Here is a 27257-nt window from a genome sequence, read left to right as displayed (position 1 = left end):
CCCTTTCTGATCCCAGAGCCGGAGACACAAGGATACTCACTGTAGGTGAACTGATCTGGGACCCTGGAGGTTCCTGGTGCAACCTGTGTCAACTTGGGACACATTCTTGCACTTTTACTTTTCCAGAGGATTGTGCAAGCCTTTACTTCCATAGGCAGAGAATCTCATTCTTCCCCCTTGATCACCCTTCCCTTCATTATCCAAGAATTCCCGTCTTTCCGAAGCCATACTGGGAGACCAGAAAATTAGATGTGTGCACTATGTTACCATAGTGGCCATAAGGTGTCGCTGTTGTAAGGGTTTCCCCACAATCCATGGGCTCAGCCATTCTGCCCACCTGCACTGCCCACCTGCGCAGGGCCGAGGTAGCATTCTACTCCAGTGCCCTAAAGCTGCTCCTTTCTCGGCCACCTCATGTTCAGCCATCATCCCTCACAGTAGGGCACCCACCAGAGTTTCCAAGCCCGCAGTATCTTCACTGAGCCCTACCCACTGTGGGAACCTGGCCTCTGTGAAATTTTAGATCCTGAACTGGGGCCAGCCCCCTCTCTTCCCCTCCCTTCTGAGGGAGTCCCCTTAAGATCTTTTCCTGCCATAAGCCTGCTTCAGCGCATCCCAGACCACCCGAATGGCTGTCCCCAACTTCATCTCTGGGTTCCTGTGCAAATTGGTCCACCTTGCACCCTGGAATTCCAGGAGAGATCGTCTTTGCTGAACTACACACAGCAAACCAGAGATCTTGTGTATAGCCTTCCTCTAGAACAACACACACTGACTTTGCATTCACATAACCACAGGAAGTTGGTCAAATGATTTTTCCCATAATAATGAAAATCTGTTCTCTGTCTCTAGCCTAGACTTACTCTATCGCTCTACATTTGCATAATTCCTTTAAAATGTTTTTAAAAATGCCATGAACTATTTTTAAAAAAGCATCCCATAATATTACCTTTCAGCTACTCCCTTGTATCAGCTAGGCTCTCTGAGAAAGAGCAGAGTCTACTGGGTACTGTGAGGACAGCTTGATAAAGGACTTGTTTATCAAGGTGGACAGGAGGAGGGAACCCACCAGGCCTTAGATGGGGCAGTGCCATAGATGGAGTTATGTAGACGGACCTCAGCTATCACCCCTGGCCTGGCGGGCAGGGCCAGGTCTCCTCCGAGCATAGTCATTTTGAATCACTTTCAGACTTTTTAAGAATCCTAAGGACTCTGCATCCTCTTTGGAGAGGAAGCAGAGAGGGAAGCTGAGAACAGAGACTGGAGCTGGAGGGCTCGGGTATAAACCCTGATTCTGCCACTAACCGATTTTGTGGTTTGGGGCAAGTTACTTAACCAATCTGTGCCTTGGCTTCCTCATGTGAAAGTGGGAATCATGATAGTATCTACCTCACAGGGTTGCTGTGGGGAGTGAGTGTGCTGTGTATTTCTTAGTGCAGTGCCTGGCAAATAAAAAGGGTCTGTTAAATGAAACTAAGAAAACGCCAGTGTTTGAGCTGAGCTGATTAACCTGCTTCACTTGCAAGAAGGAAGGGCTTCTCTCTTGCCCTTTGATAGAGATCAAAAGACCAGCATGTCCGTAGGCTCTCAGAGCCCCTCAGGAGCATAGGGGAAATTACTCTGTCAGTTTTCTTTTTTGAGATGGAATCTCACTCTGTCACCCAGGCTGGAGTGCAATGGCGAAATTTCGGCTCACTGCAACCTCCACCTCCCGGGTTCAAGCGATTCTCTCGTCTCAGCCTCCTGAGTAGCTGGGATTACAGGTACCCGTCATCATGCCTGGCTAATTTTTGTATTTCTGTAGAGATAGGGTTTCACCATGTTGGCCAGGCTGGTCTTGAACTCCTGACCTCATGATCCGCCCACCTCGGCCTCCCACAGTGCTGGGATTACAGGTGTGAGTCACCGCACCTGGCCTACTCTGTCAGTTTTACCATCTTCTCCTTAGGTTTCTGGTGCAGGGGCTTTAGGAGTGCCTTTGGGCAAGGTCACCACAAGGGCTGCAGCCCTGATTCAGTATTCTTAACCAGCTGGTGGGATGCTTCCTCCTCTGTCCCCCATGGTGGCTGTTTCCCAGGAGGCCCTGTGGTCCTTCAGGCAAGTTGCCTCTGGCCCGGCTCTCCAAGTCAGTCCAGGCTAACACAGCTTCATGCTGAAATTCTTGTGTTTACTTAAACTCTGAGTGCTGTTTGGATGCTAAGAACAATTACTAAAGAAAACGTATATATACACAGTGGAATACTATACAATTTTTAAAAAGGAAATCCTGCCATCCTGATAACATGGATGAACCTGAAGGATTTTATGCTAAGTGAAATAAGCCAGACACAGAAAAACAAGTACCGCACGATCTTCACTTATATGTGGAATCTTAAAAAGTTGAACTCATAGAAGCAGAGAGTAGAATGTTGATTAGCAGAGGCCTGGAGGGGGAGACATAGAGAAAGGGAGATGTTGGTCAAAGATGTTGGTTTCAGTTAGACGTTTTAGAGATCTGTTGCATAGCATGGTGACCATATATTTCAAAATAGCCAGAAGACTAGATTTTAAACATTTTCACTGCAAAAAAGGGTAAGTAGGTGAGGTGTTGGATATGTAAGTTTGATTAATCTTTCTCCAATGTGTACGTGTATCAAAACATCACATTGTACCCTATAAACATATATAATGATTCTTTGTCAGTTTACAAAAGTTTATATTTCATCCTGAGTTCAAAACCTGTAACTGAAGTGACTGCTGGTGGGAACCAGGTAAACCTTCCATTCAGCTTAACTTTTGAGATGAGCTTGGCATTTCTTGATGTTGCTAGGGGAAAAAACCTCAGGAGTTTTGTTGTAATGGGAAGTTAAGAGTAAGATTGCTGATTTCATTCATTAGTTCAGTGAGTTTCTATAATGAAGAATATATGTGTACCCATAAGAGTCAATATGCATATTTACTTTATTATCTGTAAGGAAAAAAGCATCTGATAAGGAATGAATGGAATTTGGCCTCTTGGTTTTTTGTGTAATTACATGTAATGGGGACTGGGTTTATCGCTGACTGTGGGGTCTTCGTGGTTCATTGTAGTGGTACCTGTGGGCTGGGGTTTTATCCTAATGTCACTCTACCATGGGAAACGTAATGATCTGTTTATTTGGAGCCTTAGAACAATGCTACATCTCTAAAAAATACTTTGACCATGAGTTTTCAGGTCATACGTCCATTATGTCAAGTAGATGCTGTAGTCCTGTGAGGAAGGTGTTAGTCTCGCTTCCATTTTTGAGGCTCAGAGCAGGGGTTGGGAAGTAGGAAAGAAGAGCAGTAAAGATTTTAGGAGTTAGACTGACCTGGGTTTGAATTCCAGCTCTCTTGCATTAGCTGTAGGGCCTTGGGAAAGTGACTCATTCTCCCATCTGTAAAATGACAATATTAATAAATCCTACCTTACAAGTCATTGTAAGGATTGGAAGTAATAAAGGTGAAATAGCATAGTCCAGCATAATACAGCAAGGACACTGGAGTAGGTTTTTATTGATTTTTGCTCAAGGTGATAAAGTGAATGGCTGAGCTGGAATTTGAGCCCAGGCAACCAGAGGCCACCACCATGTTGTACCTTCTTTGTGTTCGGGTGATGATTAATTCCCACGAATGATGGCATGGCTCCTGCTGGAACTGTGAATGCTTTCTGCTCCTGGAAGCCAGTGAGGATTCCTGCATGGGTTTCTGGGCCTCCACCTGGCACATGTTCTGGATGAGAGGTCTGGCACAGGTGGCCACCAAGAGCAGGGCTAGTGACCCCAAGAGCAGATGAAGGCTTTATGTACACCAGAGCACTTACAAGGCAGGTGGACCCAAATAGGGTGACCACTTTCTCTTGGTACAGCTGGCTGCATCAAAGTGAAAATGCGGGGCCCCTTGTTCAAAAAGCAGGAAACCAGGCCGGGCACAGTGGCTCATGCTTGTAATCCCAGCACTTTGGGAGGCTGAGGTGAGTGGATCACATGAGGCCAGGAGTTTGAGAACAGCCTGGCCAATGTGGCAAAACTCCATCTCTACTAAAAATACAAAAATTAGCCAGGCATGATGGTGTGCATCTGTAATCCCCGCTACTGGGGAGGCTGAAGCATAAGAATCACTTGAACCTGGGAGGTAGAGGTTGCAGTGAGCTGAGATCATGCTACTGCACTGCAGCTTGGGCAAGAGAGCGAGACTCTGGCTCAAAAAACAAAAAACAACAACAAAAACCAACAAAGCAGGAAACCAGTGCCATTAAAGGTATGAGAAAACACAAAATGTTTTCTCCTGCGGCCTCTCTCTTGACCTCTCATAGTGTTCTCCATGTGTTATTTAATGTTGCGCTCCCTTGGGCATAGGGAGAATTGCCTGGCACGTACGTACAGGCTGTCATAGGCATCTGGGGTCCTGCTGTGCGACTCCATGCACACATGGCCCATCAGCCTCTGAACAAATGCCTGGACCCAGCGGGGGCAGGAAGTCAGTCTCCCCCTTCCATGGACATGCTGCTCCTAACCATGCAGACAGGTGGCCCACAGGGATTGCAGCCTTTGTGCTGGAACATGTTTTATATCTGGATCAGGGGTGGGTGAGAGGCTCACCCCCACTGAACTGCCTGCCTGGTGTGCCATAGAGCTGCCAGCCTGGGTCAGGGGTAGCCACCGCCATGCCCCATCCTGAGCTGCTATGAAGCGTGTGTGCCTGGCTCCAAATCCTCCTGATCTCTCATTCAGGCCTCTGCCATGTGTTAAGAGAAGTGAGTGGCTCAGAAACTGGCCAGGAGAGGCAAGAAGGTGGTGGGAAGTGGTAACATGTCTCAGCTGAGGCTCCACGCCCCCTGGCATGTGCTCCAGTTGTCCCCTTGGACTTCACTTACAAAACACATATTCAAAGAGAAAATAATTACGCATGTTAAGATGATGATGGCAGAGTATTAAAACCCCAGCCCTGTATGACTTCACTGGTCACATGCCCTTGGAGCCAGCCCTGCCTGGCCATTTTCCTGAGACTTTTTGCAGTTTTTTTTTTTTTTTTTTTTTTTGAGACGGAGTCTCGCTCTGTAGCCCAGGCTGGAGTGCAGTGGCCAGATCTCAGCTCACTGCAAGCTCCGCCTCCCGGGTCCACGCCATTCTCCTGCCTCAGCCTCCCGAGTAGCTGGGACTGCAGGCGCCCGCCACCTCGCCCGGCTAGTTTCTTGTATTTTTTTTAGTAGAGACGGGGTTTCACCGTGTTAGCCAGGATGGTCTCGATCTCCTGACCTCGTGATCCGCCCATCTCGGCCTCCCAAAGTGCTGGGATTACAGGCTTGAGCCACCGCGCCCGGCCTGCAGTTTTAATAGCACTAAAAGTTCCAGGTCCCAGAAGTACCCTCAGTCCCAGGCAAATCGGGCTGGTTGGTCACCACACACCCAAAACAAGGCTACTCCCAGCCTAAATTCTTCTTCAGTGACCTTAGCTAGAATTTGACAACCTAGAAGGAAGCTATTAATTTTTGCATGCATGTACATTTGTGACATTTCTTTTTTTTCTTTTTTTTCTCTTTTTGAGATGGAGGTTTGCTCTTGTTGTCCAAGCTGGAGTGCAAGGGCGAGATCTTGACTCACTGCAAACTTCACCTCCCGGGTTCAAGCGATTCTCCAGCCTCAGCCTCCCAAGTAGCTGGGACTACAGGCATGCGCCATCGTGCCAGGCTAATTTTGTATGTTTAGTAGAAACGGGGTTTTTCCATGTTGCTCAGGCTGGTCTGGAACTCCCGACCTCAGGTGATCCACCCGCCTCAGCCTCCCAAAGGGCTGGGATTACAGGCACGAGCCACCATGCCCGGCCCATTTGTGACATTTCAAGCAATATACATTTATTCTACATTTTATTCACACACACACACATCTGACTAGGAGAAGGGGCTTAATTATCCCAGATCTTAGGACTGCTGAAGGTCTTCAGCCTGGTCCCCAGCAGGGTAGCTTCTGTGCCCTCTAGTGGTGGCTGAATTCACAAAAGGGGGCGAATCAACTCACACCCAGCTCTGCAGGAGTGGACATTTTTGCACGCGCCCCTGAATCACTCCCAGAGGCCAGGAGCAATTGTACCAAAGAGAAAGTTCCCATACTGATAAATCCAGCCCTTCTCACAGGCGTCTGGTTGGGTGGAGCATGTTGGCTAGGGCTCAGGCCACCCCAGGTTCCTCTCCTATGGCTTGTAACCATCGGCAAGCCACGTCATCTCACTGAGCCTCAGCTTCCTCTTCTATAAATGGGAATCTTGCCTCATAGGCCAGAGGGAGGACTAAAGGAAGTCAGATGACTGGAGTGCCAGGACAGAGCCTGGCCTGCACTAGGTGCTTAATGAATATGAGCTTGATCTACGCAGATGAAACTTTTACAACAGTCCCACATTAAACCTGGCTGGCAGGATGGCTCTTGGCTGTCTCCAGGGCAAAGTGAAAAGACTCACTTTGGTGAGGAAGCTCATGAGTTTGTAGGTGCAGCTAGTAGACCTGACTTGCCCCCGCTGTGTGCCTCCTCTGCCTCCTAGGGCAGGGCTGGGCATGTGTCGGGGTTTAATACATGAATGTTGGACAAATGAGTGAAAGACACCTCTCTTTTATGAGTGCTTTCTAAGAGCCAGATGTGGCGCTGAGCAGTTCCATAAATCATCTCAGTTCTGTCCACAAAATCGTGAAGAAGGCTGGGCGCGGTGGCTCATGCCTGTGATCCCAGCACTTTGGGAGGCTGAGGCGGTATGATCACTTGAGTCCAGGAGCTTGAGACCAGCCTGGGCAACATAGTGAGACTCCCCCTCTACAAAAATTAAAAACTTTTAAAAATCTTGAAGATATGATTATATCAATTTATAGACAATGAAATGGAGGCTCAGAGAGGGTAGCTAACACCCCCCTACCGCCTAGGTCACACAGAAAATTCAAGGGAGAACTGAGATTGGAATCTAGGTGTGTCTGCTTCCAAAAAGCTGTGTTCCATTAACATTCTTTCCAGTGGATATTCTGGCAGGAGCTGGGCTTCCTGTCATGGACGCTATGGTTTTGGGAGGAGATGCTTAGTTCACTCACACTAATAATGACCATGGCAGGCACATGCCCTGATCTTCCACAATAAATGTGTCTTGAAATTTTGAAGTCTTGAGTACACAGGCTTCTGCTTTGTTTTCTTCTTCTTCTTCTTTTCCTTCTCCTTCTTCTTCCTCTTTCTTCCTCCTTCTCTTTCCTCCTTCCTCCTCCTCCTCCTTCTTCTTTTCTTCTTCTTCTTTCTTCTCCTTCTCCTTCTTCTTCTCATTTTTTTTTTCTTTGAGACAGTATTGCTGTTTACTCAGGATGAAGTGCAGCGACACAATCATGCCTCACTGGAGCCTTGACCTCCTGGGCTCAAGTGATCCTCCCACCTCTCAGCCTTCCTGAGTAGCTGGGACTACAGGCTCTTCCACCATGCCTGGCTAATTTTTTGTTTGTTTGGTATTTTTTTTGGAGAGATGGAGTTTCGCCATGTTGCCCAGGCTGGTCTTCAAGTCCTGGCCTCAACAAATTCTCCTGTCTTGGCCTCCAAAAGTGCTATGATTACAGGCGTGAGCTCACTGTGCCTGGCTCATAGAATTATATAACGTGTAGTCTTTTGTGTCTGACTTCTTTCACTTGGCCTGGGGTTTCCAACGTTCATCCATGGTGTAGCCTGTGTCAGCACTGCTTCTTATGCTGGATATTTCTTTGTATAGATGTATCGTATTTTATCTGTCAGTTGACAGATGTCGGGGTTGTTTCCACGTTTTGGCCATTATGTATAATGTTGTTAGGAATATTCATGTACAAGTTTCTGTGTGTACATGTTTTCACATCTCTTAGAAGTGGAATTGTTGGGTCATATAGTAATGCTTTTTTTTTTTTTTCATTTTGAGACGGAGTCTCGCTCTGTCACCCAGGCTGGAGTGCAGTGGCACAATCTTGGCTCACTGCAGCCTCCACCTCCTGGGTTCAAGCAATTCTCCTGCCTCAGCCTCTGGAGCAGCTGGGATTACGGGTGCACACCACCACGCCTCGCTAACTTTTGTATTTTTAGTAGAGATGGTGTATAATTCTTTTTCTATGTTGCTGGATTTGGTCTGCTAGTATTTTATTGAGGATTTTGGCATCGGTATTGATAAGGAACATTGCTCTGTAGTTTTCTTTTCTTGTGATGTCTTTATTTTTAACCTTTGGACTTTAACTGTTTTTCATTTTTTAAAAACTCTGCTATCTTTCCCCTAAGTGTGGGAGCACGTTAGTGTCAAAGACATAGTCCATGGGCCTGAGATTCCTAGAGGTCCGCACGGGGCCCGTCATGGAGTAGGGTCAGGGGTGATGACTGAGACCAATTAGGCAGCACCTGCTCTTTACCAGGCTCTGTAGCATCCTCAGGGTTGAAGTGCATTTGAAATTTGTTTATCCCAGTTGGAAGTAGCCATGCCTGCCGATCTCTTTAACTCCAAACAGCACCAAGGCACGGGCCATTCTGCTTATTTCACAACAGTCTTGCCAACACTGGATGCTAGAAACATCCTTGTGTGCTCCCCAGTGCCTGGTACAGGAGAGGACTGCACACAGTGGACACTCTGTAGGTGTCTGATAAATGGCTGAAAAGGAGGGAACTGACCCCTGCAGCCCCCCCTGCTCCTCTCCCCCCCACTTTTTTTTTGAGATGGAATCTTGCTCTCTTGCCAGGCTGGAGTGTAGTGGCGCAATCTTGGCTCACTGCAACCTCCGCCTCCCGGGTTCAAGCGATTTTCCTGCCTCAGCCTCCCAAGTAGCTGGGACTACAGGCATGTGCCACCATGCTAAGGTAATTTTTTGTATGTTTAGTATATACAGGGTTTCACCATGTTGGCCAGGATGGTCTCGATCTCTTGACCTTGTGATCCACCCACCTTGGCCTCCCAAAATGCTAGGATTACAGGCATGAGCCACTGCGCCTGGCTGCCCCTTTTATTTTTTATTTTATTCTTTTGAGACAGAGTCTCGCTGTCACCTAGGCTGGAGTGCAGTGGTGCCATCTCAGCTCACTGCAACCTCCCAATCCCGGGTTCAAACAATTCTCCTGCCTCGGTCTCTTGAGTAGCTGGGACTACAGGCACACACTACCACGCCTGGCTAATTTTTGTATTTTCAGTAGAGATGGGCAACTGATGACCAGCATGCTCCATCCAGGGAGGTGCTCACTCAATGTTTATTGAACAACGAATACAGAAAAGAGAGTCCCTGGAGCTCTATGTGTGGAAAGTAGCCCTTCTGGACAGAAAGAATGTTCGTGGTCCATGTGGTTTGAGTCTGTTAAGAAGGACACTAAGGCACATGGCTGGTGATCTTTGCGACACAGACGTAGGTGAGCTCGTGGTGGAACTCCTCCTTCTCTGTAGGTTTCTAGGCTGGGCACAGAGGTGAGGGCAGAATGCTGGGGATCCCGGTGGATCTCCCCACAACTTCCTCCAGGGCAGGATTTCCACCCAGGCCCAGGATGCTCGTTTCTCTCCTTCTCCGCCAGTCTGCACTGCGGCAGCCATGGCTCACACCAGAGGGATGGGGTAGGAGGCACAGGCAGCCAGGCCACACATGTTCTTTCCGCGCTCGATGAGGAAGTACCTGGGCAAAGAGAGGAGCTGAGGCCCAGCCGGCGGTCTCCTGACCACAGGCCTTTCTAGAATGTTTTGCTGCTCACCAAGAGCTGACTTTAGGGATGAGACCCTCTGAATTTATTCATAAAACAGTAGCATTCAGCTTATTTGATCACCAGCAAATCACTGACCTGACTTTATGAAGAATTCATTCTTCCTTCTCCTTGGCTGACAAATGAACATTTCATATCCCACTTCTCCCGAAAATTTACCAAAGGCCCCCTCTTAGCCCTGGCCAGGCCCTCACACAGCTATTTAATCAACAGGACCCTGAGGGAACACGAAAGCTCTCCTTTTCAGATGAAGACATGGAGTCTGGGAGGAGGACAGAACAAAGGCACAGCAGCACGTACAAAGGCCGCCCCATGCCAGCCTTTTCTCCCCAAAGGAGGGGCTGTCAGTGATCGGGGGTACATTTGTTGCCTTGATTTCTCAGAGACAGACCCTCCCAGACACTGATTTCGTGCCAGCAGAGTTCCGAGTTCTGAGCTGTTTTCCTAGCAGTCCTTCTGAGCCAGCTGGTCTCCTGCTCTCCCTGCAGCATCCTGAAGACCTGGGGCCCTGTGAGGGCTGCTAATGGGGGCTTGGAGATGTGGAGGCTACATTCTCATGCTCCCTTTCCCCTTGGCCTGGGCTAGGGCTTGGCTGACCAGCTCATTTGTGGAAGCCGTAACTCTGAGGTGGAAGTGATGCCCCCAGGGCCTCCAGGCCTGAGCAACATCCCCCCCCACCAGCAGTGAGACCTGGGAGCTGCTTACCCGTTCATTCCCCACTGGGGACCCCAAGAGTTTTTCACGATCCAATAAGGGGTCCCATTTTCTTCTCCATACCCAACAGCCAGTACTGCATGGTTTACTTTATCTGGAGTTTTATGGCAGGAAGTACTGGAAAACAAAATTTAAAAAGAGGTGATCATATGGGAAGGATAAAAGCGATGACAGTCCCATCCAGCAACGCCTCTTTGACTACTTTACAGCAATGTTCCCCACAGGGGACCAGGGAGGCATGTAAGGTGGTGATTTCATCACATTTAGTCACCGCGAGAGAACTCCTTTCAGTTCTTTTTATATTTTGAGATGGAGTCTCACTCTGTTGCCCAGGCTGGAGTGCAATGGTGCTATCATCTCTGCTCACTGCAACATCCACCTCCAGGGTTCAAACAACTCTCCTGCCTCGGACTCCTGAGTAGCTGGGATTACAGGCGTGCGCCACCACACCTGGCTAATTTTTGTATTTTGGGTAGAGATGGGGTTTCATCATGTTGGCTAGGTTGGTCTTGAGCTCCTGACCTTGGGTGATCCACCCGCCAAGGCCTCCCAAAGTGCTGGGATTACAGGTGTGAGCAACCACACCCGGCCCTTTTAGTTCTTTTGGTTCTTCTGCTCCTGTTGGGAGACTCTCCATATGGTGCTGGCCCATGTCTCACCCCTGACACTTTCTACTCCCTCTTTCCTAGCAAGGAGAGAGCCGCCTTCCTACTGCACCTTCTTCAGGCAACAGCGTCTGGCAGAATTTAACACAGCTTTGCCTTGTTGCCACTGCATTTATTAAATATTACTCTACACCTATGGCAAAAATACAACTTCTTCTGTTTACAAAAGTGAACTAGCTTCCATAAGGAAATTCCAAGAAATTCAAGAGAACAAACTGCAGTGGTCAGGTGTGAATTCAGCTGATGTGTAAGTGGGCCATGGGCTCGCACCAGGCCTGGGGCCAGGTGCTGGGATCCAGGCAGCATGCATAACTGTCCCTTGGAAGCCCTGTCTGGCAGGGAGCAGGTTGGCAAAGAAGCTGCTTCTCTACAGTGGCCTGAGGGCTGTGACAGTGGGAGGGTGACAGAGCCCGCAGGAGGGGGATCAAACCTACCAGGGCGGGGGCGGGCAGGGTGGGTTAGGGAAGGCCCCCTGAGGAGGCAGGGAATGCCCATGGAACTATGAACCCTTCTATGTGGCTGGGGTGAGGGCTGCAGGGTGGAAGAGAGGAGACAGGGGTTTGATGACAGATCAGTGTGGAAAAAGAGGGAGGACCAGATCATGAGGGTCCTCCCGAGGGTAGGACCCTGGGAAAGCAGGGACACTGGTGCATTCAAAGGTTGGTGTGTCAAGAGGAGTGTTTCAGAAGGCAGAGAGCTCCCAGTGGAGGCTGGAACAGTGTGTGGGGGGTTAGGGGGTCCAAGGACAATCATGGCCAGGGCAGAGCCTCAGGGAGGGAGAGGAGAGCACAGACGCGAGTGACGTTAAAGGGCAGCAACTGATGAAGGGAGGGAAGTGAGGCTGCAAACCAGGCAGGCGAAGAGGTGCTGGTGAGAGAAACCCCGTAGTAAAGAGGTTTACTAAACTAAAAGCTTGGTTTTTCTGAAGAAGCCTGGGTGACTCCTCCAGCACAGGATCCTAGTGTGTGAGGGCAGCTACTCTCTTCTCCCTATTTTATGTCTTCAAAGTTTTAAACATAGGTTTTCTTTATCTGAGACAGAGCTTCGTTCTGTCACCAAGGTTGGAGTGCAGTGGCACAATCTTGGCTCAGTGCTACCTCCACCTGCCGGGTTCAAGCAATTCTTGTGTTTCAGCCTCCCGAGTAGCAGGGATTACAGGTGCGCACCACCATGCCTGGCTCTTTTTTCATTTTTGTATTTTTAGTAGAGATAGGGTTTCACCATGTTGGCCAGGCTGGTCTCTTAACTCCTGGCCTCAAGTGATCCGCCCACCTTGGTCTCCCAAAGTGCTGGGAGTACAGGCGTGAGCCACCACGCCTGGCCTGAACGTGGGTTTTTCAAACTGGAGGCAGCTCTTCTGTTAAGGAACACAGAGCTCTCACATTTTGGCCCTAGCTCTCACTAGCCAGGTGGCCTGTGTCTGCTGTATCCTTTCTGACCTTCTCTCCTTTGCTGTGAGAAGAGGCTGTGGCTCCTAGCCCTTGGGGCTGTGTGAGGATTACCTGAGGGATGTGTAAAATGCCCAGCACCTGGCAGGTGTCATGAAGGGTCTGACACACAGGAGTCTGGGCTGCGAGCCCAAGTCCCATGAGTGGGGTGTGAGGAGGCCCACCAAGGCCCTCCCCACTGTCCCTCCTGGTTCCTGGGACCCCGACTCACCTGGAGTAGATGCCTGTTTTATACATCATGAAGTCCTGAGTCACCTCGAAGGCAAAGCTCACAGGGTTGTAGAGGGCCACAGCCTCTACCATCGCTTCCTCATCATACTGTAGAAACAGGACCGAGACAGACACACATGGCCTGTCACCTCCCTACTCCTTTCACAGTACAGCCTTTTGCCTCAAGCTAGGGGCTAGAGGCCCAGAGCAGCATCATGGCCAGAACTAGCTCCCCTGTGGCCTCTCTCCTTTCCCGTCTCTGGCTGGGTCTGTCTGGCCATCTCTCATTCCTCTCCCCAACTCTGCTCCTAGGAAACCCTGCACCCTCTGGGATAGGGACCTTGGGGTACAGCGTGGACCTACTCATTCAGTCATTCACACCCATTCCCTGAGGTCCTCTCCTGGGCCAGCAGCTCTCAGGGCTGCAGAGATGGGTGTGATGTCCCACTACCCTGGGACGCCCGGCACCCATAAACCCAGTCCACAAAGCTTTGCTGCTAGAACACGGATTATAAACCACGCACGGGTAGGTCCCAGATGGCGTTGGAAACAAGAGAAGACCCAGCTGAGGGCTGTGTGCCTTCTGAGTAGAACCTGTCCCCTCCAAGGGGGAAGGCAGGTGGGGGAAGTCAGGGTGGCTTCCTGGAGGCTGCAGCTTTGGAACAGAGCTGCAGAGACCAGGTGACAGCAGCAGGTAGAACCTCATGTGGAACTTTAAAAAAACCCCAAGTCCAGGCTGCGCCCCAGACCAACTACAACAGTATCTGCAGGGTGGGGCTCAGGCATCAGCACTTTTTGGAGCTTTTGGGTTGGGGGTGGCTGGGTTCAAGTGTGCTAACGAAGAGACCTCTGGGAGTTGAAATGGGGGTGAAAGTTACCTGCGCTGAGGCCAGGGCCCTGCTGAAGGGAAGCAAGTGCAGGAGGGACGGGGCGCCCAGCCTCCCTCCATCCTGCCTCCCTGGAGGGGTGGACAGAGACCCAGCGGTGAAAAGCAAACAGCTGCCTGGCGAGGGAGTGCCTTCCTTCCTGGTATGTGGACGAGGCCTTGTGAGCCCAACAAGTCGGGGCATATCTGAGACATGGAGGGCACAGAGGCCAGCCCAGCACAGGGGTGATGACTTCTGTGGGTGGCACAATTTCCACCCCATGGGCCTGCCCAAGAGGGCTGAATGCCAGTTCTGGCCTGGTCGTCAGGGCCCTGCAGCTGTCACCAATGAGGCTCTTCTGGGGACCACGCAAAGGATACCTTTGAGGCCCCAATTCACCTGTCTGTGGGATATCACGGCCCAGAGCAGCCAGCTTGAGTGACAGCAGCAACATTCTGAAGAGGGTGATATCCTGAGTACAGGGTGTGGGCTGTACGCTGTCAAGGCAATGAGCCCTGGTTCTGGAATGACATATTCTTAGTTTAAATCCAGCATCCATTTCCTAGCTCTGTGGCCTTGGGCATGTTACTTAACCACTTGGAGCTCGTTTCCTCATCTGTCACATGAGGTAATAAGGATGCTCATCTCCTAGGGCCAGTTCGGGTCTAGAGGGGATAGTGTGTGTTGAGGGTTGGTACATCGCCTAGAAGTACTCCATCAAGTTAAGGATGTTACTGCTGAGAGCTTGGCATATGCTTCAACTAAATGGTTGTCATTACATTTAATGTAATGCTGCTGTCATTACACAGACATCACGTTTGTGAACTGTACATATATTCGTGGGCACACACACAACCTGAGGGATATTCCTCCACTCCTCACACACACCCTCCCACACTTGTACGCATGCACACTGGAGTCATGAGGGCATTCACTCACGTTCCAGTTCTCTCTGGGAGAAGCAGGGTAAGACCACACATCCCTATTCACTTGAGGTCAACTGTGACTGGGCGACTTGCTTTGGCTTTAGAGCTAGGGCATCATTTACCACCCTCTTTCCCTCTAGTCCTGCATGAGGCCAATGACACCAAGCACACACCACCCTCCCTAAGCTGTGCATGGGCGCAGGAGTGCCACACACCCTTTGACTGTTGTCAGCCATGCAGATTGGGCACAGTTGTTATTACAACAGAACCTGGCTCATCCTGAGTGGCACTCACCCTCCTCAGTCTCACACACGCTGTGTCAAGCACATGCTCATACCTGCTTCTGTGGGATGTGGACAATTGCTTGCATTTTACAGGCAAGAAAATAGAACCACAAGAATGAAGGCATGGGTAGATCTGGAGTTCAGAACCGAAGAGCCTGCCTGCCAGTTTGCACTTTCCCTCCCATCTCCCACCTCGTCACTGTCACAGCAACTGAGACCCAATGATAATCTGAACTCATCAAAGGGATGTGCTGCCAGAAAGGCTGCCCTGCTGGGCCCGTTGGCTATCGGACAGCGTGAGAGAGGTCTCCTCATCAGGACACATTCCCCATCCCAGAGGGGGATCGGCACTCACGATTGTGATGTTGGCTACATCCTTGACAAAGCCGATGGCCTTTCCAGGCCGGAACTTGCAGTCACCATCCTGTTGAGGATGCAAAGGGCATGAAATACAGGTTAGGGACCTGAAGTCTCAGCCTCCCCATCCCGTTCAATAACATTTACTAAACAAAACAAGATGTGCCAGGGCCTGGCATCCTTGTCTTCAAGGAGCTTAGGGTCTGGTAGCAGATGGTCCTGTCCTGGCTTTGGCAGAGGTGGGCACACATGGTGTGTGGTGGGAGCCTGGGGAGGGGCCTGACCCGGCCTGAGGAAACTCGCTGAGAAGTGGAGGCTGAGTCAGAGCCTGTGTGGCAGGGGAGTGGGGACAGTCTCAGCCCAGGAAACAATGCTGGCAAGAGGCAGGTGCAGGGGTAAGGTCACAAGGAGGGAAGCACAGCCCTTTCAAGGCAGGAGAGAAGGCAGCAGGACAACGGACAGGACTGGAGGGAGGGCAGGACCTGGCATTTAGGAACCAGCATGGGGCTGGGCCTGGGCGTGAGGTTAAGAAGGGAGAGTTGGCCAGGTGCAGTGGCTCACGCCTGTAATCGCAGCACTTTGGGAGGCCGAGGCAGGTAGATCACGAGGCCAGGAGTTCTATACCAGTCTGGTCAAGATGGTGAAACCTTGTCTCTACTAAAAATACAAAAAACTAGCTGGGCATGGGGGTGGGTGCCTGTAATCCCAGCTACTCAGGAGGCTGAGGCAGATAATTGCTTGAACCCGGGAGGCGGAGGTTGCAGTGAGCCGAGATTGTGCCATTGCACTCCAGCCTGGGCAACAAAGCAAGACTCCATCTTAAAAAAAAAAAAAAAAAATGAAGGGAGAGTAAAAGAGACAGGGACAGGGAGACTGAGTTGGAGTCTGGGCTTTCTCCTGAAGGCCTCATGGAGCCTCTGTGGCTTTCTGGTTCAGGCAGGCATGGGGTCTGACCTCAGGGGTCTGGATGGAGGCCCCAGTCTGAGCGGTCAGCGACACAGATGGGCAAAGGGAGTCATGTGAGGTCTATGGTGGTCAGCAGGCTGGCGGCAGGGCAGGGTAGGGAGGGGGACCGGCCTGACAGGACTATGGACACCCAGGAAATGCTGAGGGAGGCCAGTGCCGCTCGTCACCGCGAGGGGAAATACAGGAGGAGCAACAGGTCTCGGGGAAAGACAAGTCACTTGGCTGTGGCCAGGCTGGGCGGAGGTGATGGTGGGGAGAACCAGCAGCCTTGATAGCGTGGGGGTGGGGGTGGGCCCCCAAAGGTCCTTGGCACAAGAGGCCAACTGCATGGACAGAGGCTAGAGGCGAGAGGATGGCGCTCGTGACAGGAGGGAGAGGAGCCAGGAAGATGGGGCAGGTAGGGGGAAGGAGGGGTCCTGGGAAGGCTGGCTCAGGAAGGAGAGATATGGTACTGCAGAGCGGGTATGGGGGGAGAATAAGAGGCCCCTGGACTAGTGAGGAGCAGTGGGCTCAGGTGGGTGGAGGAGGGGAAGGAAGAATTTGGAGAGCACAGACAATTGTGAGAATTCCAGTGGGAGGGAGGTGGAGGGAGAAGGGATGTCTTCCAAGGCTGGGGAGGGAGTGAAACTAGGCGTGCTATACACCAAGGAGACAGAGCGGAGGCTGTTGGAGTTACCTTGCCCTGGTAGGGGTAGGTGTCCTCACCCATGATCCCCTTGTTGTACAGGATGTACTCGAAAGCCTGGCTGGGGAGACCCCTGCAAGAAATACACACAGGTGAGCCCACCTGGGGCTGTCCTGATAGAGGCGGGACCCTCGGGGGCTGGCGCAGCAAGATGTCTGGCCTGGCAGGCTGGGGACTTGGTTGGGCATGTCCCAGTGGCAGGGGGGGTCTCTGAGAGGCCTTGAGATAAGACTCAGCAAACTCAGGTGAGGCCACCGGAGTCCAAGGACCAGTCCAAACGTGCCTCAGTGGGACAGAGACCCTTCAAGGCCAGCCGCCCTGTCAGGAGTGCACAGCCCCACACCACGGTCAACAGCATCAGCCCAGAGCAGTCATCAACACGGCCGTGCCCCTGAGCAGGTGCTTCCCAGGCATGACTCCCTGACCCCTCGTGTCGACCCTGTGTGGTAGATGCTGTAATTTGCTGAGGCAAAGAGGCTGAATAACCTGGCCAGGGCCACACAGCTAAAGCTGGGAAGTGGTTCAAAAGTGGGTCTTTTTCTACATCACATGGCTTCCCAGATTAAACAAAAACTCAGCAGCTGCCCAGCAATCCCCATCCCTTCTCTGTTTCTCTCCATAGAATTCCGCACCACCTGACCTAGTCTAGCCTTGACCGTGGTCTGTCTGAGCCTGTCAGAATGCCCGCTCCTCCAATTCTGCCGAGCGCTGTATCCCCAGGGCCTACACACAGTGGGTGCTCCATGATATTTGTTGTATGAATGAGAAAAGGAAGTACCATCCTGAACCAAAGCAAACAGACTCCTTTGAAAAACAGGCTGGATGTGGTGGCTCACACCTGTAATTCCAGTACTTTGGGAGGCCAAGGCAGGCAGATCACCTGAAGTCAGGGGTACGAGACTAGCCTGGCCAACATGGTGAAACCCCGTCTCTACTAAAAATACAAAAATTAGCTGGGTGTGGTGGTGCACACCTGTAATGCCGTGTACCACCGCCAGGAAGCTAAGGCAAGAGAATCGCTTGAACACAGGCAGCGGAGGTTGCAGCGAGCCGAGACTGCATCACTGCACTCCAGCCTGGGTGACAAGAGCAAGACTCTGTCTCAAAAATAAATAAATAAATAAATAAATAAATAAATAAAGAAATAAAAATAAAAACAGTGAGACCCCAGAGTGCCCAAATGTCAGACTCTTGCTATGGGTCAGATTTCTAAGCTGTGGAACGGAAACAGACCAGAAGTGAGGGGACACTGAGCAGGATGGTGGATCTGACAGCAGGCTGTGACTTCACCCCTGGGTCCCCAGGACTCGGCCGCAGCACGGCTCCCTGCAGGAGGAAGAGCCAGCTCAAAGGGGCTGGGGCCTGGGAGAGGGATGTGCCCCAGGGAGGTGGAGGGGAGCTGAGGCAGGGCACCCCAAGGGCCTGGCTTTATGCACACAATGTGCCAGGGGAGCAAAGGCCACCGAAATGTCTCAGAGCACTGCATGAAGGGAGGGCCACAGTCACTTCAGAAATGTCAGCAAATTCCTGGCAACCTGCTTTAGAGTGGGCCAGGAAAGCAGATCCAGGCAAGGTACAGCCCTTATGCACGGCCACCTCACCCTCACAGGGCGCAAGGAGCTTGGGAGGCTGGGACTTTAGCAAGTTCATCTAAAGGCCAACCCTGTATCTGTGTGTGGATCTCGGGTTTGGAGCATGATGTGTAATGGTGTGTTGCTCACTCTATTAAATTCTTTTAGCCACACTCCCAGAGGCCTTGGTGGCAGGTGGGGTCAACCGTGCTGTGGAGAGCCAGGTGATACAGTGGAGAGAGGACAGAGGCCTGGGCTCGGATTCTAGCTCTGCCCTGTCCTGGCTATGAGACATGGCCATGTGAGGTGACCGCCCTTGTATGACAGAGACCATTTAGCCATCACCCAGGGCAGTGGTGGGATTATATCTGTGGCACAGCCAGCACACACTGGATCCTGTCAAAGCGGTCAGTGGGAAATGAGGAGGTTTTGGGCCCCTCCTGGTCAGGGACATACCCTTGGCAGCCATGATTGTTGAAGTCCTGGGCACAGTCCACCAGCTGCTGTTCAGCCTGGAAGAAGGACACAACCCAGTAAGCTGCGAACTGAGAAGCCATCAAGGGTTTGGCACGAGGCGCTGAGCCTCCCTGGCTGGGCCACATCTGGGGCCCCATCAGTGCTGTGTCCAGGTGACCAAATTATAAACTCCCCAAGGGCAGGAACAGTTGCTGTATGTCCTGCAGTGCCAGCTCAGCAGCTGGCATATGTCGGGAGGGACTCAGTAAGCAGGGGCAGCCAGGGAAGGTGAGAGGGGGCGAGGGCTGCTGGATCCAAGCCCTTGCCCTGTAGGTGTGCCCATACGATGCAGAGCATGGGGTCCCACAGTGGTGTCTAGGATGGGGGAAACAGGCCTAGCCAGAAACCCTACCCCCACCTGTCTTCAACCTAGGGCCCTCATGGCCTCCCCAGGCCTGCTGTGCACACTCCCTCCTTCCTACACAGAGGCAGGGGGCTAGGACAGTTCCTGCAGGGGCATCATCCCTCTCATGTGGGCGAGGGGATGGATGCATAGGTCCCAGCTCTTCCCTCATGAAGACAACTGAGGCTGCTGGGAAGGGCGTAGCTCCTAGCTGGCTACCCACCAGGCAGGCTCCGCCTTTCTGAACCCCTCCGCGGGGAAGGCTCCAGGCTGTCAAGCTAAGGACCACCCAGATCCACCTGGGAATGAACCCTTGGGCCAGTTCCTTAATAAACTCAGATCCTTCCCAGGAAAAGCATCAGTTAAGATTCTCATGCTAGATGTCCACAAGGCTGGGGCATCTGGGTCCACCTGAAACAGCACCCTTAGCCAGTGCTCCAGGGAGACCAAAGGCTCAGGCCTGGCCCACATCAGGCTGGGGTGTCCTCTGCAGGGGGTGGCCTGTGGCTGATTTCTTACCAAGGACAGCATCTTCCCGGTTGCGATGGCGATCGCAGACTCCAGGGCCCCTGTGGTGGAGAAAGTCCAGCAACTGCCGCAGGCACCCTGGAAAGGCCAGCGGAGGGCAGAGGACATCAGTGATGGGGACACCGTGAGACAGCCCTGCCTTCTGCCTTCCTCTGCTGATCCTGCCAGAGCTCCCGAGTCCTCAAGTGCCTTGACAGTTTACAAAGCCCTATTCCAGGTCCATTCATTGGGAGCCTCACAAGTCCTGAGAGGCTTGCAAAGGAGCAGGAGCAGCAGGATTGGCCCATCCCAATCCTCACCTCTTGGTGGCCAATCCCCACCATCCTGCCAGGGCCTAGAGTCCCCCACCCCATTCTACAGTCTTCTGGCTCTCTTCCTTCTCGATCTTCAGCTGGCTCCTCTTTTCCCCACTGGTTCCCCGTAGAAGGATGCCCCAAAGTTCTGTTTTTAGAACCTTCTCTCACCTTTCCACCTCCAGTCTCATTCTGCCCACAGTCCTGTTAAACTAACAGCTCCCCAAACCCTAGCCCAGTGCTGACCTCCACTCAGGCTCAGACATCCAACTAACTGCCAGACAACCCCACCCAGACACCCCTGACACCCCAGACTCTGGGGGACCCGCCCCATCCACCCATCTCCCCACCTTCTGACAGTTCATTGCCGCTGCCTGGCCCCCTTATTCACAACACCTCCAGAATAACATGAGGGTTAGGTGTGGGGGGCTGCAGCCTGCCTGCCTGGTTCACGTCCCAGCTCTGCCACACACCAGGTGGGTGACCTGGGCAAGTCACTTCCCCTCTCGAAGCCTTGGCTTCATTGCTTGTAAAGTGGGAATGGCGAGGGTTCCTGCTTGCAGGGCACTAGCAGGGTTAGGTCAGATCCTGCTGGTCAGGCAGTCGCCCCCATGGGCACAATGCTGGTGGCTGCTGTAAGGATTTCTCTCGGGCTCATCCCTGTTTCTTTGCCTCGCTGGTTCAGTCTTTCATCTTCGGCTTCTGAAATGTCTCTAAGTCCCCTTCCTGCCTTCCATGTCATCATCCCAGGTTCACACTGGCCTCCCCCAATCTCTTCCCTTTACATATCTCTCTCAGCTGGGGGAGGGAGGGACGGCCTGGTGAGAGACTCCCTGAGACAGTCAATGAGGCAGGCGTGGCCACTTCCGGGGAGACTATGCTCACTGTTGAAGGAGGCAGAGCTGGGCTGAGCCTTGGGTGCTAGACTTGGGGCAGGGGCCTGGTTTTGAGTCCCCTCTGTCACTTACTTACCTTGGACCTCAGGCAAATCACCCTCCCTCTCAGGCTCCCCCCCTGTAAAGTGAGAAACTCTCAAAGGGGGTGCTGAGCTGATGGACGCTGGGGCTGCTGTCCATCTCTATCCCCACACAGCGGCCACAGTAAGACATAGCACACATCTATGACAGGAAGTACCTCATTCTGCTCCCTTAGCCCAGCTGGCTGCGTTCTGCCTGATAGCCCAGGATCAGTTAACAGGAGGACTTGGAAAATTCTTGGTGGGCCTCCCTTTCCTACCTGTCCAAGTGGTGAGCAGGTTTAGGTTTCCACACTTACTACGTGTTGCCCTGAATTGTCATGTAATTCTCAGAGGGTCTAAAAAGGTCACAGGGGCAAAGGTAGGCTTCTGCTCCACTCCCTGCAGCAAGGAGAGGTTTGCTTTGGCTCCTGGGTGCTAGTTAAACATCCAACACTTGGCAGGCTCCATGAACACTGTGAGCCCGGGAGGATTTAAAGCTGTGCTGCATGGCTTTTTGGAAAGTGAAAAAACATTTCTCATGGAGAATTTTGATGGAAAGCCAGGAGTTTCCAGGAAGGAAACCTTCACTTGTTATTTCCTAGAGACCAGAGGTCAGCGTCTTTCTGAAGGAGGCCACAGCAGGTTCACTGCTAGGGGAGGGGCCACAGCAGGCTGGGAGAACAGCGGGGGCTGGGTCCAGACTCTGGGACAGGGCCTGTGTTAAGACCCCCCCACTGCTCCCCCATGGAGGAAGGCGGGGCCTCTCACCTTGCTAAGCCCTCTGTGCCCCACAACGAGGGCCACAGAGGCCAGCCCCCGCCATGGGAAACTTGCTGATGCATGACACATGGACTAACCAGAGGGATGCGGCCAGCCAGGGCAGGGGCTGGACCCTGGTGGCTTGGAGAGGAAGGAGCGGGGAAGAGGAGATGCATGGGGTTCTGGTGTCCAGATGGGCACAGGGAACATAATGTTTTGGATGGCTCTGTAGGAGAGACCTGGGACCAATGGGAAAATGTGAGGTGTAGAGAAGGAAGGCAGTGAACTTTAGCCCAATAAAGAGGAACTTTTGCATCCTCCAGAGCAGCCTAGAGAAGTGCTGACCTCCCTGGCCCCTCAAAGGAAGAGGGCTGGAGAGATGCTGAGAGGAAACAGAGGCAGGGATGTGCTTAAGGTGGTTTTGTGGACCTTTTGAGTTGTTCTTCCTGGTGTATTGTCTGGGAGTGTGGCTGTTTTGCAGGGAGAGGATGGAGATTGCCAAGCATACCTGATTTTTCACAGGTGAGACAAAATTTCCTTTTTTCCGCCAGTCCATGGAAGGTGGGTAGGGACCAGTACCTCGAAGGTAGTTACTTTTGGTGGCTGAGCAATTCTGGAACAACCAAATACATTATTTTCAGGAAAATAAACAAAACCAAACACCTTTCTGACAACAAGAAGAAGAAAGGTATAAAAATGGAATCACCAAGAGAGAATGAGAAAGACTGCAGCTGTCAGAACCTTCCCTCTCCTGTCTACTGCTCCCAAATGCTAAATTACATGTCCCCTTGAGAGTCCAGAGCATTAGGATAGCGCAGACAGATGTAGCAAATAAAAATACAGCTCACCTAGTTAAATTTGAATTTCAGGTAACCAACAAATAACTTTGTAGTGTAAGTATATCCTGTGCAATATTTAGAATATACTTATGCTAAAGAATTACTTGTTGTTGATCTGAAATTCATTTTTAACTGAGCATCTATATTTTAATCTGGGAGCCCGAAGTTAAGGGTCCACATTGCTAAGGCCATGGGCCTGGACTGCTGAGAGCTGACTACTCTGGTTCCTCCAAAAAATCTGGGGACACCCTCAGCTGCATCTGGGGATGGGACTGAATCTGCCTAGAAGCAGAGCAGGCTCCAAATTTGTTCCAAAGGTTTCACTAAAAGGATTCAGGTTTGGTTGCAATGAATTATACCTACCTGAGGCTCTGACCAAAGATATTTGTGCTTTATTTCAGCAAAGCTCATGTCTGAAAATTGGTTCAGTGCCACTACAAACAGGAAGGAAAAAACCAAAATAAAACAGGTGGCTAGTGAATCATTAAGGAAGAGACAAGAAAAAATGATAAAACCTCCTGTTTACGTGTATCCTGTTTAGAACGACTGCAACTCATCTCCTTTAAGTTTCTGTATTTAATATAATTCAGTATGCTAAGGTCAGCCCTTATAGTGCTGCTAAAATACCTGGGGAACTTTCTCAATGGTATAGATATCCGGGCCACACTCCAGAGATGCTAATGCAGTTGGTCTGGGGTGGAGCCTGGGCACTTACTTTTTTCGATACTCCCCTCGTCAATCTGACGGATGGCTAGGTAAAGAACCACTCCACTGGTGCCAGGGGCCTTCCCACCTGCTGCCTAATTTGGTCTCTACACAGCCCCAGGAGGGATGCGTGATCATTTCCACTTTTTCTTTTTCTTTTTTTTTTTTTTGAGACGGAGTCTCGCTCTGTTGCCCAGGCTGGAGGCAGTGGCACAATCTCGGCTCACTGCAACTTCCGCCTCCCAGGTTCAAGCGATTCTCCTGCCTCAGCTTCCCTAGTCGCTGGGACTACAGGCGCCTGCCACCATGCCTGGCTAATGTTTGTATTTTTAGTAGAGATGGGGTTTCGCCATGTTGGCCAGGCTGGTCTCGAATTCCTGACCTCGTCTTCAGGGATTACAGGCGTGGGCCACCATACCTGGCCTCATTTCCTCTTTACTGCCCATGTTAGCATCCCTGAAGGTCACAGGCTAGGACTGGGCAGAAATGAGTTTCAAGCCCAAGTTTCCTTCCAGTTCATGCTTGATGCCTTTATTACCAATTTAGTCAACTACCAATATTTCTCAGAGTCCTTAGCAAATACGCTGGATGTGTGTGTGAGTTTCTAGTGAAATTAATCTGGAGTGAAGGCAGATGTTCCCAGGGGCTGCTCTGAGCCCATGAGCAACCCCTACCCCCCACAACAATCCAAAGACAGAGCTTGGCTTCTAGGCTGGACCCTCAGACGGCAGGAATGGGGCAGGGGCTTCTACAGTCTCTTGTAAACTTCACAACCACCCAGAGGGGTACCGGCTTTGTCCCAAATTTACGATCCCACATTACACAGAGAGTAACAGCGGAGCCACAATCTGAGGTCAGCCAAACACAACTTCAGAGCCCGGGCTTCTGCTCCCTCCACCCACCAGCACCCAGTGGGCCCTTTCATGGGCTGGTTCACTAACTGACTGCCTTCCAGGAAGGAAGGTGTCCACATACTTTTAAATGTGTGGTTCCCACTGTTGTGGGCATTTATCTTCCTCCAGTTGCTGGCAAACGTCTGCATCCTGTGGTGGTACTCCTCCGTGCTGTATGTCTTATGGTGCTAAAACAAAACACACCAACAGCAAGTCATGGAAACAGGATACAGCTCCCCAGAGGGAGACTTTTTTGTTTTCGTAAGAGGAAAGATGAAGGTTTTCTTTCTGCTATCATTCACAGGCCAAATCTGTGTTAATGGGCGGGGCACTGCCCTTAGTCTCTGCTGAGAAATTTGGGAAGTTACAAAACAACCCCATCTTCAGGGTCCTGTGGCCAGAATGAAAACCATGCAGCTGCTTGAAAGTCAGCTTGCAGTCCAAGACGCACTGTGAACAGACCTGCCACATGCGGGGCACTCCTGGACGCCACTGCTGGTGCTGGGTCAAGTTTATGGCAAAAATCACCATTTTTCAAAAGCACAAGCACTGGTGTTCCTCAACTGATTTGACAACCAGTACACAGTGTGCTTTGGTTTTCTAAAAACCAATGTGTATAATTTTTTATTGATATATAGCTGATGTACTTTTTTTGATACATGTAATATTTTGATATAGTCATATCATCCGTAATAATTCAAGGTAACTGGGATATCCACTACTTTAAACATTTCTTTATGCTGGGAACATTCAACTTATTCTCTTATAGCTATTTGGAAATACACAATGAATTATTGCTTACTACAGTCCAATCTACTTATTTGCTAAACACTTGGTTTCATTTCTTCTATCTAATTATTTTTGGGCCAGGTGTGGTGGCTCACGCCTGTAATCCCAGCACTTTGGGAGGCTGAGGAGGGTGGATCACCTGTGGTCGGGAGTTCAAGACCCACATGGCCAACATAGCGAAACCCCATCTCTACTAAAAATACAAAAATTAGTTGGGCGTGGTGGCAGGCACCTGTAATCGCAGCTACTCAGGAGGTTGAGACATGAGAATCGCTTGAACCCCAGAGGTGGACGTTGCAGTGAGCCGAGAGTGCCCTACTGCACTCCAGCCTGGGTGACAAAGTGAGACTCTGTCTCAAAAAAAAAAAAAATTTCTTTGTATTCATGAATCAATTTATCTTCATCCCTGCTTCCCTACCCTTCCTAGCCTCTGGTAGTCACCATTCTACTGTCTTTCCTCATGAGATCCACCTTTTTATCTCTCACATATGAGTGAGAACGTGCAATATTTGCCTTTCTATGCCTGGCTTATTTCACTCAACATACTGGCCTCCAGTTCCATCCATGTTGCTGCAGATGACAGAATCTCATATTTTTATGGCTGAATAATATTCCATTGTGTCTATACACCATGTTTGCTTTCCCCATTGATAGGCACTTAGGTTGATTCCGTATCTTGGCTATTGTGACTAGTTCTGCAATAAATATGAGGGTGCAGTTATCTCCCTATTATACAATTTTCCTTTCTTTGGGATATATACTCAGTAGTAGGCTTGCTGGGTCATATGGTAGTTTTGTTTTGAGTTTTTGGTGGAACCACCATACTGTTCTTTTTTGTTTTTTTGTTTTTTTTTTTTTACAATGGTTGTACTAATTTACATTCTCCACAATATGCTTTGAATACAAAATACAGAAACGAATCCCAGGGCTTGGAAGGCTGTCAGCCAAGTTCATCACTTGGGACCACTATTTGGAAGGAATTTACTTAACTGCATCTTTCCCAGTGTTTGGCCAATTCAACGTCTGGAAAGACCCCATTAGGCAAAGTTGGAAATTCCCTCTTTCATTGTTTCAAATCTGGGACAGTTTGGTTTGATAACAGGAAACTGTGAAATGAAAAACTTCAGAAAGAAGAAGTTGGGCACTGACCTTAGACATCCATGACTTGAAGTGAAACTTCTCTGTAAAAAGAAAAAAAAAAAATTAGGTCTGGGCACATCACACTAACGTTGAGTCTATAGTAAAGTAGGGCACTTTAGAACTGATTTGCATTTTAGAAAACTGGGCTAAATTTAAAACATCAAAAATGGTGTGATATAATGCAGAATGCAAAAAGAAACTCTGACTCTTCCTGGTTTTATACCCCAAATTAATGTGAAAAAGTATGTACTGTTAATCAATGGTGTTAAAAGTCGGGATAGTGGTTATGCCTACTGGGTGGGGGCACAGAAAGCGCTTCTGGGGTGCTGCTCATGTCCTGTTTCTTCATCTGAGCACTGGTCACCCGAGTGTGTACAGATGGCGAAAATGCGTGGAAATGCATACTTAATGAATTGTGCCCCTTTCTGTATGATGTTATATTTCAGTAAGAAGTTAATTTAAAAATCTATCTACTCCAGCTGGGTGCGGTGGCTCATGCCTGGAATCCCAACACTTTGGGAGGCCAAGGTGGGTGGATCGCTTGAGTTCAGGAGTGCAAGACCAGCTTGGCCAACGTGGTGAAACTCCATCTCCACAAAAATACAAAAATTAGCTGGGTATGGTGGTGTGTGCCTATAGTCCCAGCTACTCAAGAGGCTGAGGCAGGGGAATCGCTTGAACCTGGGAGGCGGAGCTTGCAGTGAGCTGTGATCGTGCTGTTGCACTCCAGCCTGGGTGACAGAGCAAGACTCCATCTCAAAAAAAAAAAAAAAAAATTATTCTGAATTGAGTAATCATAATTATTATTAGTGTCCCAAATGATTAAAACATTTCAAATGTATTATGCATTATGAAAAGTAATTGTTAAACATCAAAAGTAAAATTGTATCAGAAATGCATCTCTTAATGAAATAAACAGGAGTCTACTACCCATCCCCCACAATGGATTTATATTTTCATGAGTGAATATTGTTTAATTGAGAAAAGGTTCAGCATTAATTCTGGTCTTATTTTTGTTTCTTATAGGTCAAAGGGCTGGGAAACCCTGCTCAAATAAGCAGCTGGGAATGCAGGCAGTTTTTTTTTTTTTTTTTTTTT

General features: G+C 50.3%; 1 protein-coding gene across 1 annotated transcript in view; it reads right to left on the bottom strand.

Moving 5' to 3' along the window:
* Positions 1–9177: 9177 nt before the first annotated feature.
* Positions 9178–27257, bottom strand: part of CTSH (cathepsin H) — a 21568-nt gene continuing 3488 nt past the window's right edge. Inside the window, exons 2-12 of the mRNA XM_011938400.1 lie at positions 26169–26200; positions 24313–24418; positions 22996–23066; positions 22302–22406; positions 19775–19861; positions 18853–18908; positions 16817–16898; positions 15173–15241; positions 12743–12849; positions 10410–10535; positions 9178–9619 (exon numbers count right to left, since the gene is read on the bottom strand). Of these exons, the coding sequence (XP_011793790.1) occupies positions 9544–9619; positions 10410–10535; positions 12743–12849; positions 15173–15241; positions 16817–16898; positions 18853–18908; positions 19775–19861; positions 22302–22406; positions 22996–23066; positions 24313–24418; positions 26169–26177 (894 nt within the window). The 5' untranslated portion in view covers positions 26178–26200 and the 3' untranslated portion in view covers positions 9178–9543. The remainder of the gene's footprint in view (positions 9620–10409; positions 10536–12742; positions 12850–15172; positions 15242–16816; positions 16899–18852; positions 18909–19774; positions 19862–22301; positions 22407–22995; positions 23067–24312; positions 24419–26168; positions 26201–27257) is intronic.

Source organism: Colobus angolensis, unplaced genomic scaffold (assembly GCF_000951035.1).
Source record: "Colobus angolensis palliatus isolate OR3802 unplaced genomic scaffold, Cang.pa_1.0 Scaffold172, whole genome shotgun sequence".
In the NCBI taxonomy this organism is placed as follows: domain Eukaryota; kingdom Metazoa; phylum Chordata; class Mammalia; order Primates; family Cercopithecidae; genus Colobus; species Colobus angolensis.
Note: the sequence above shows the minus strand (reverse complement) of the source record. Positions and strands in the feature narration are given on the sequence as shown.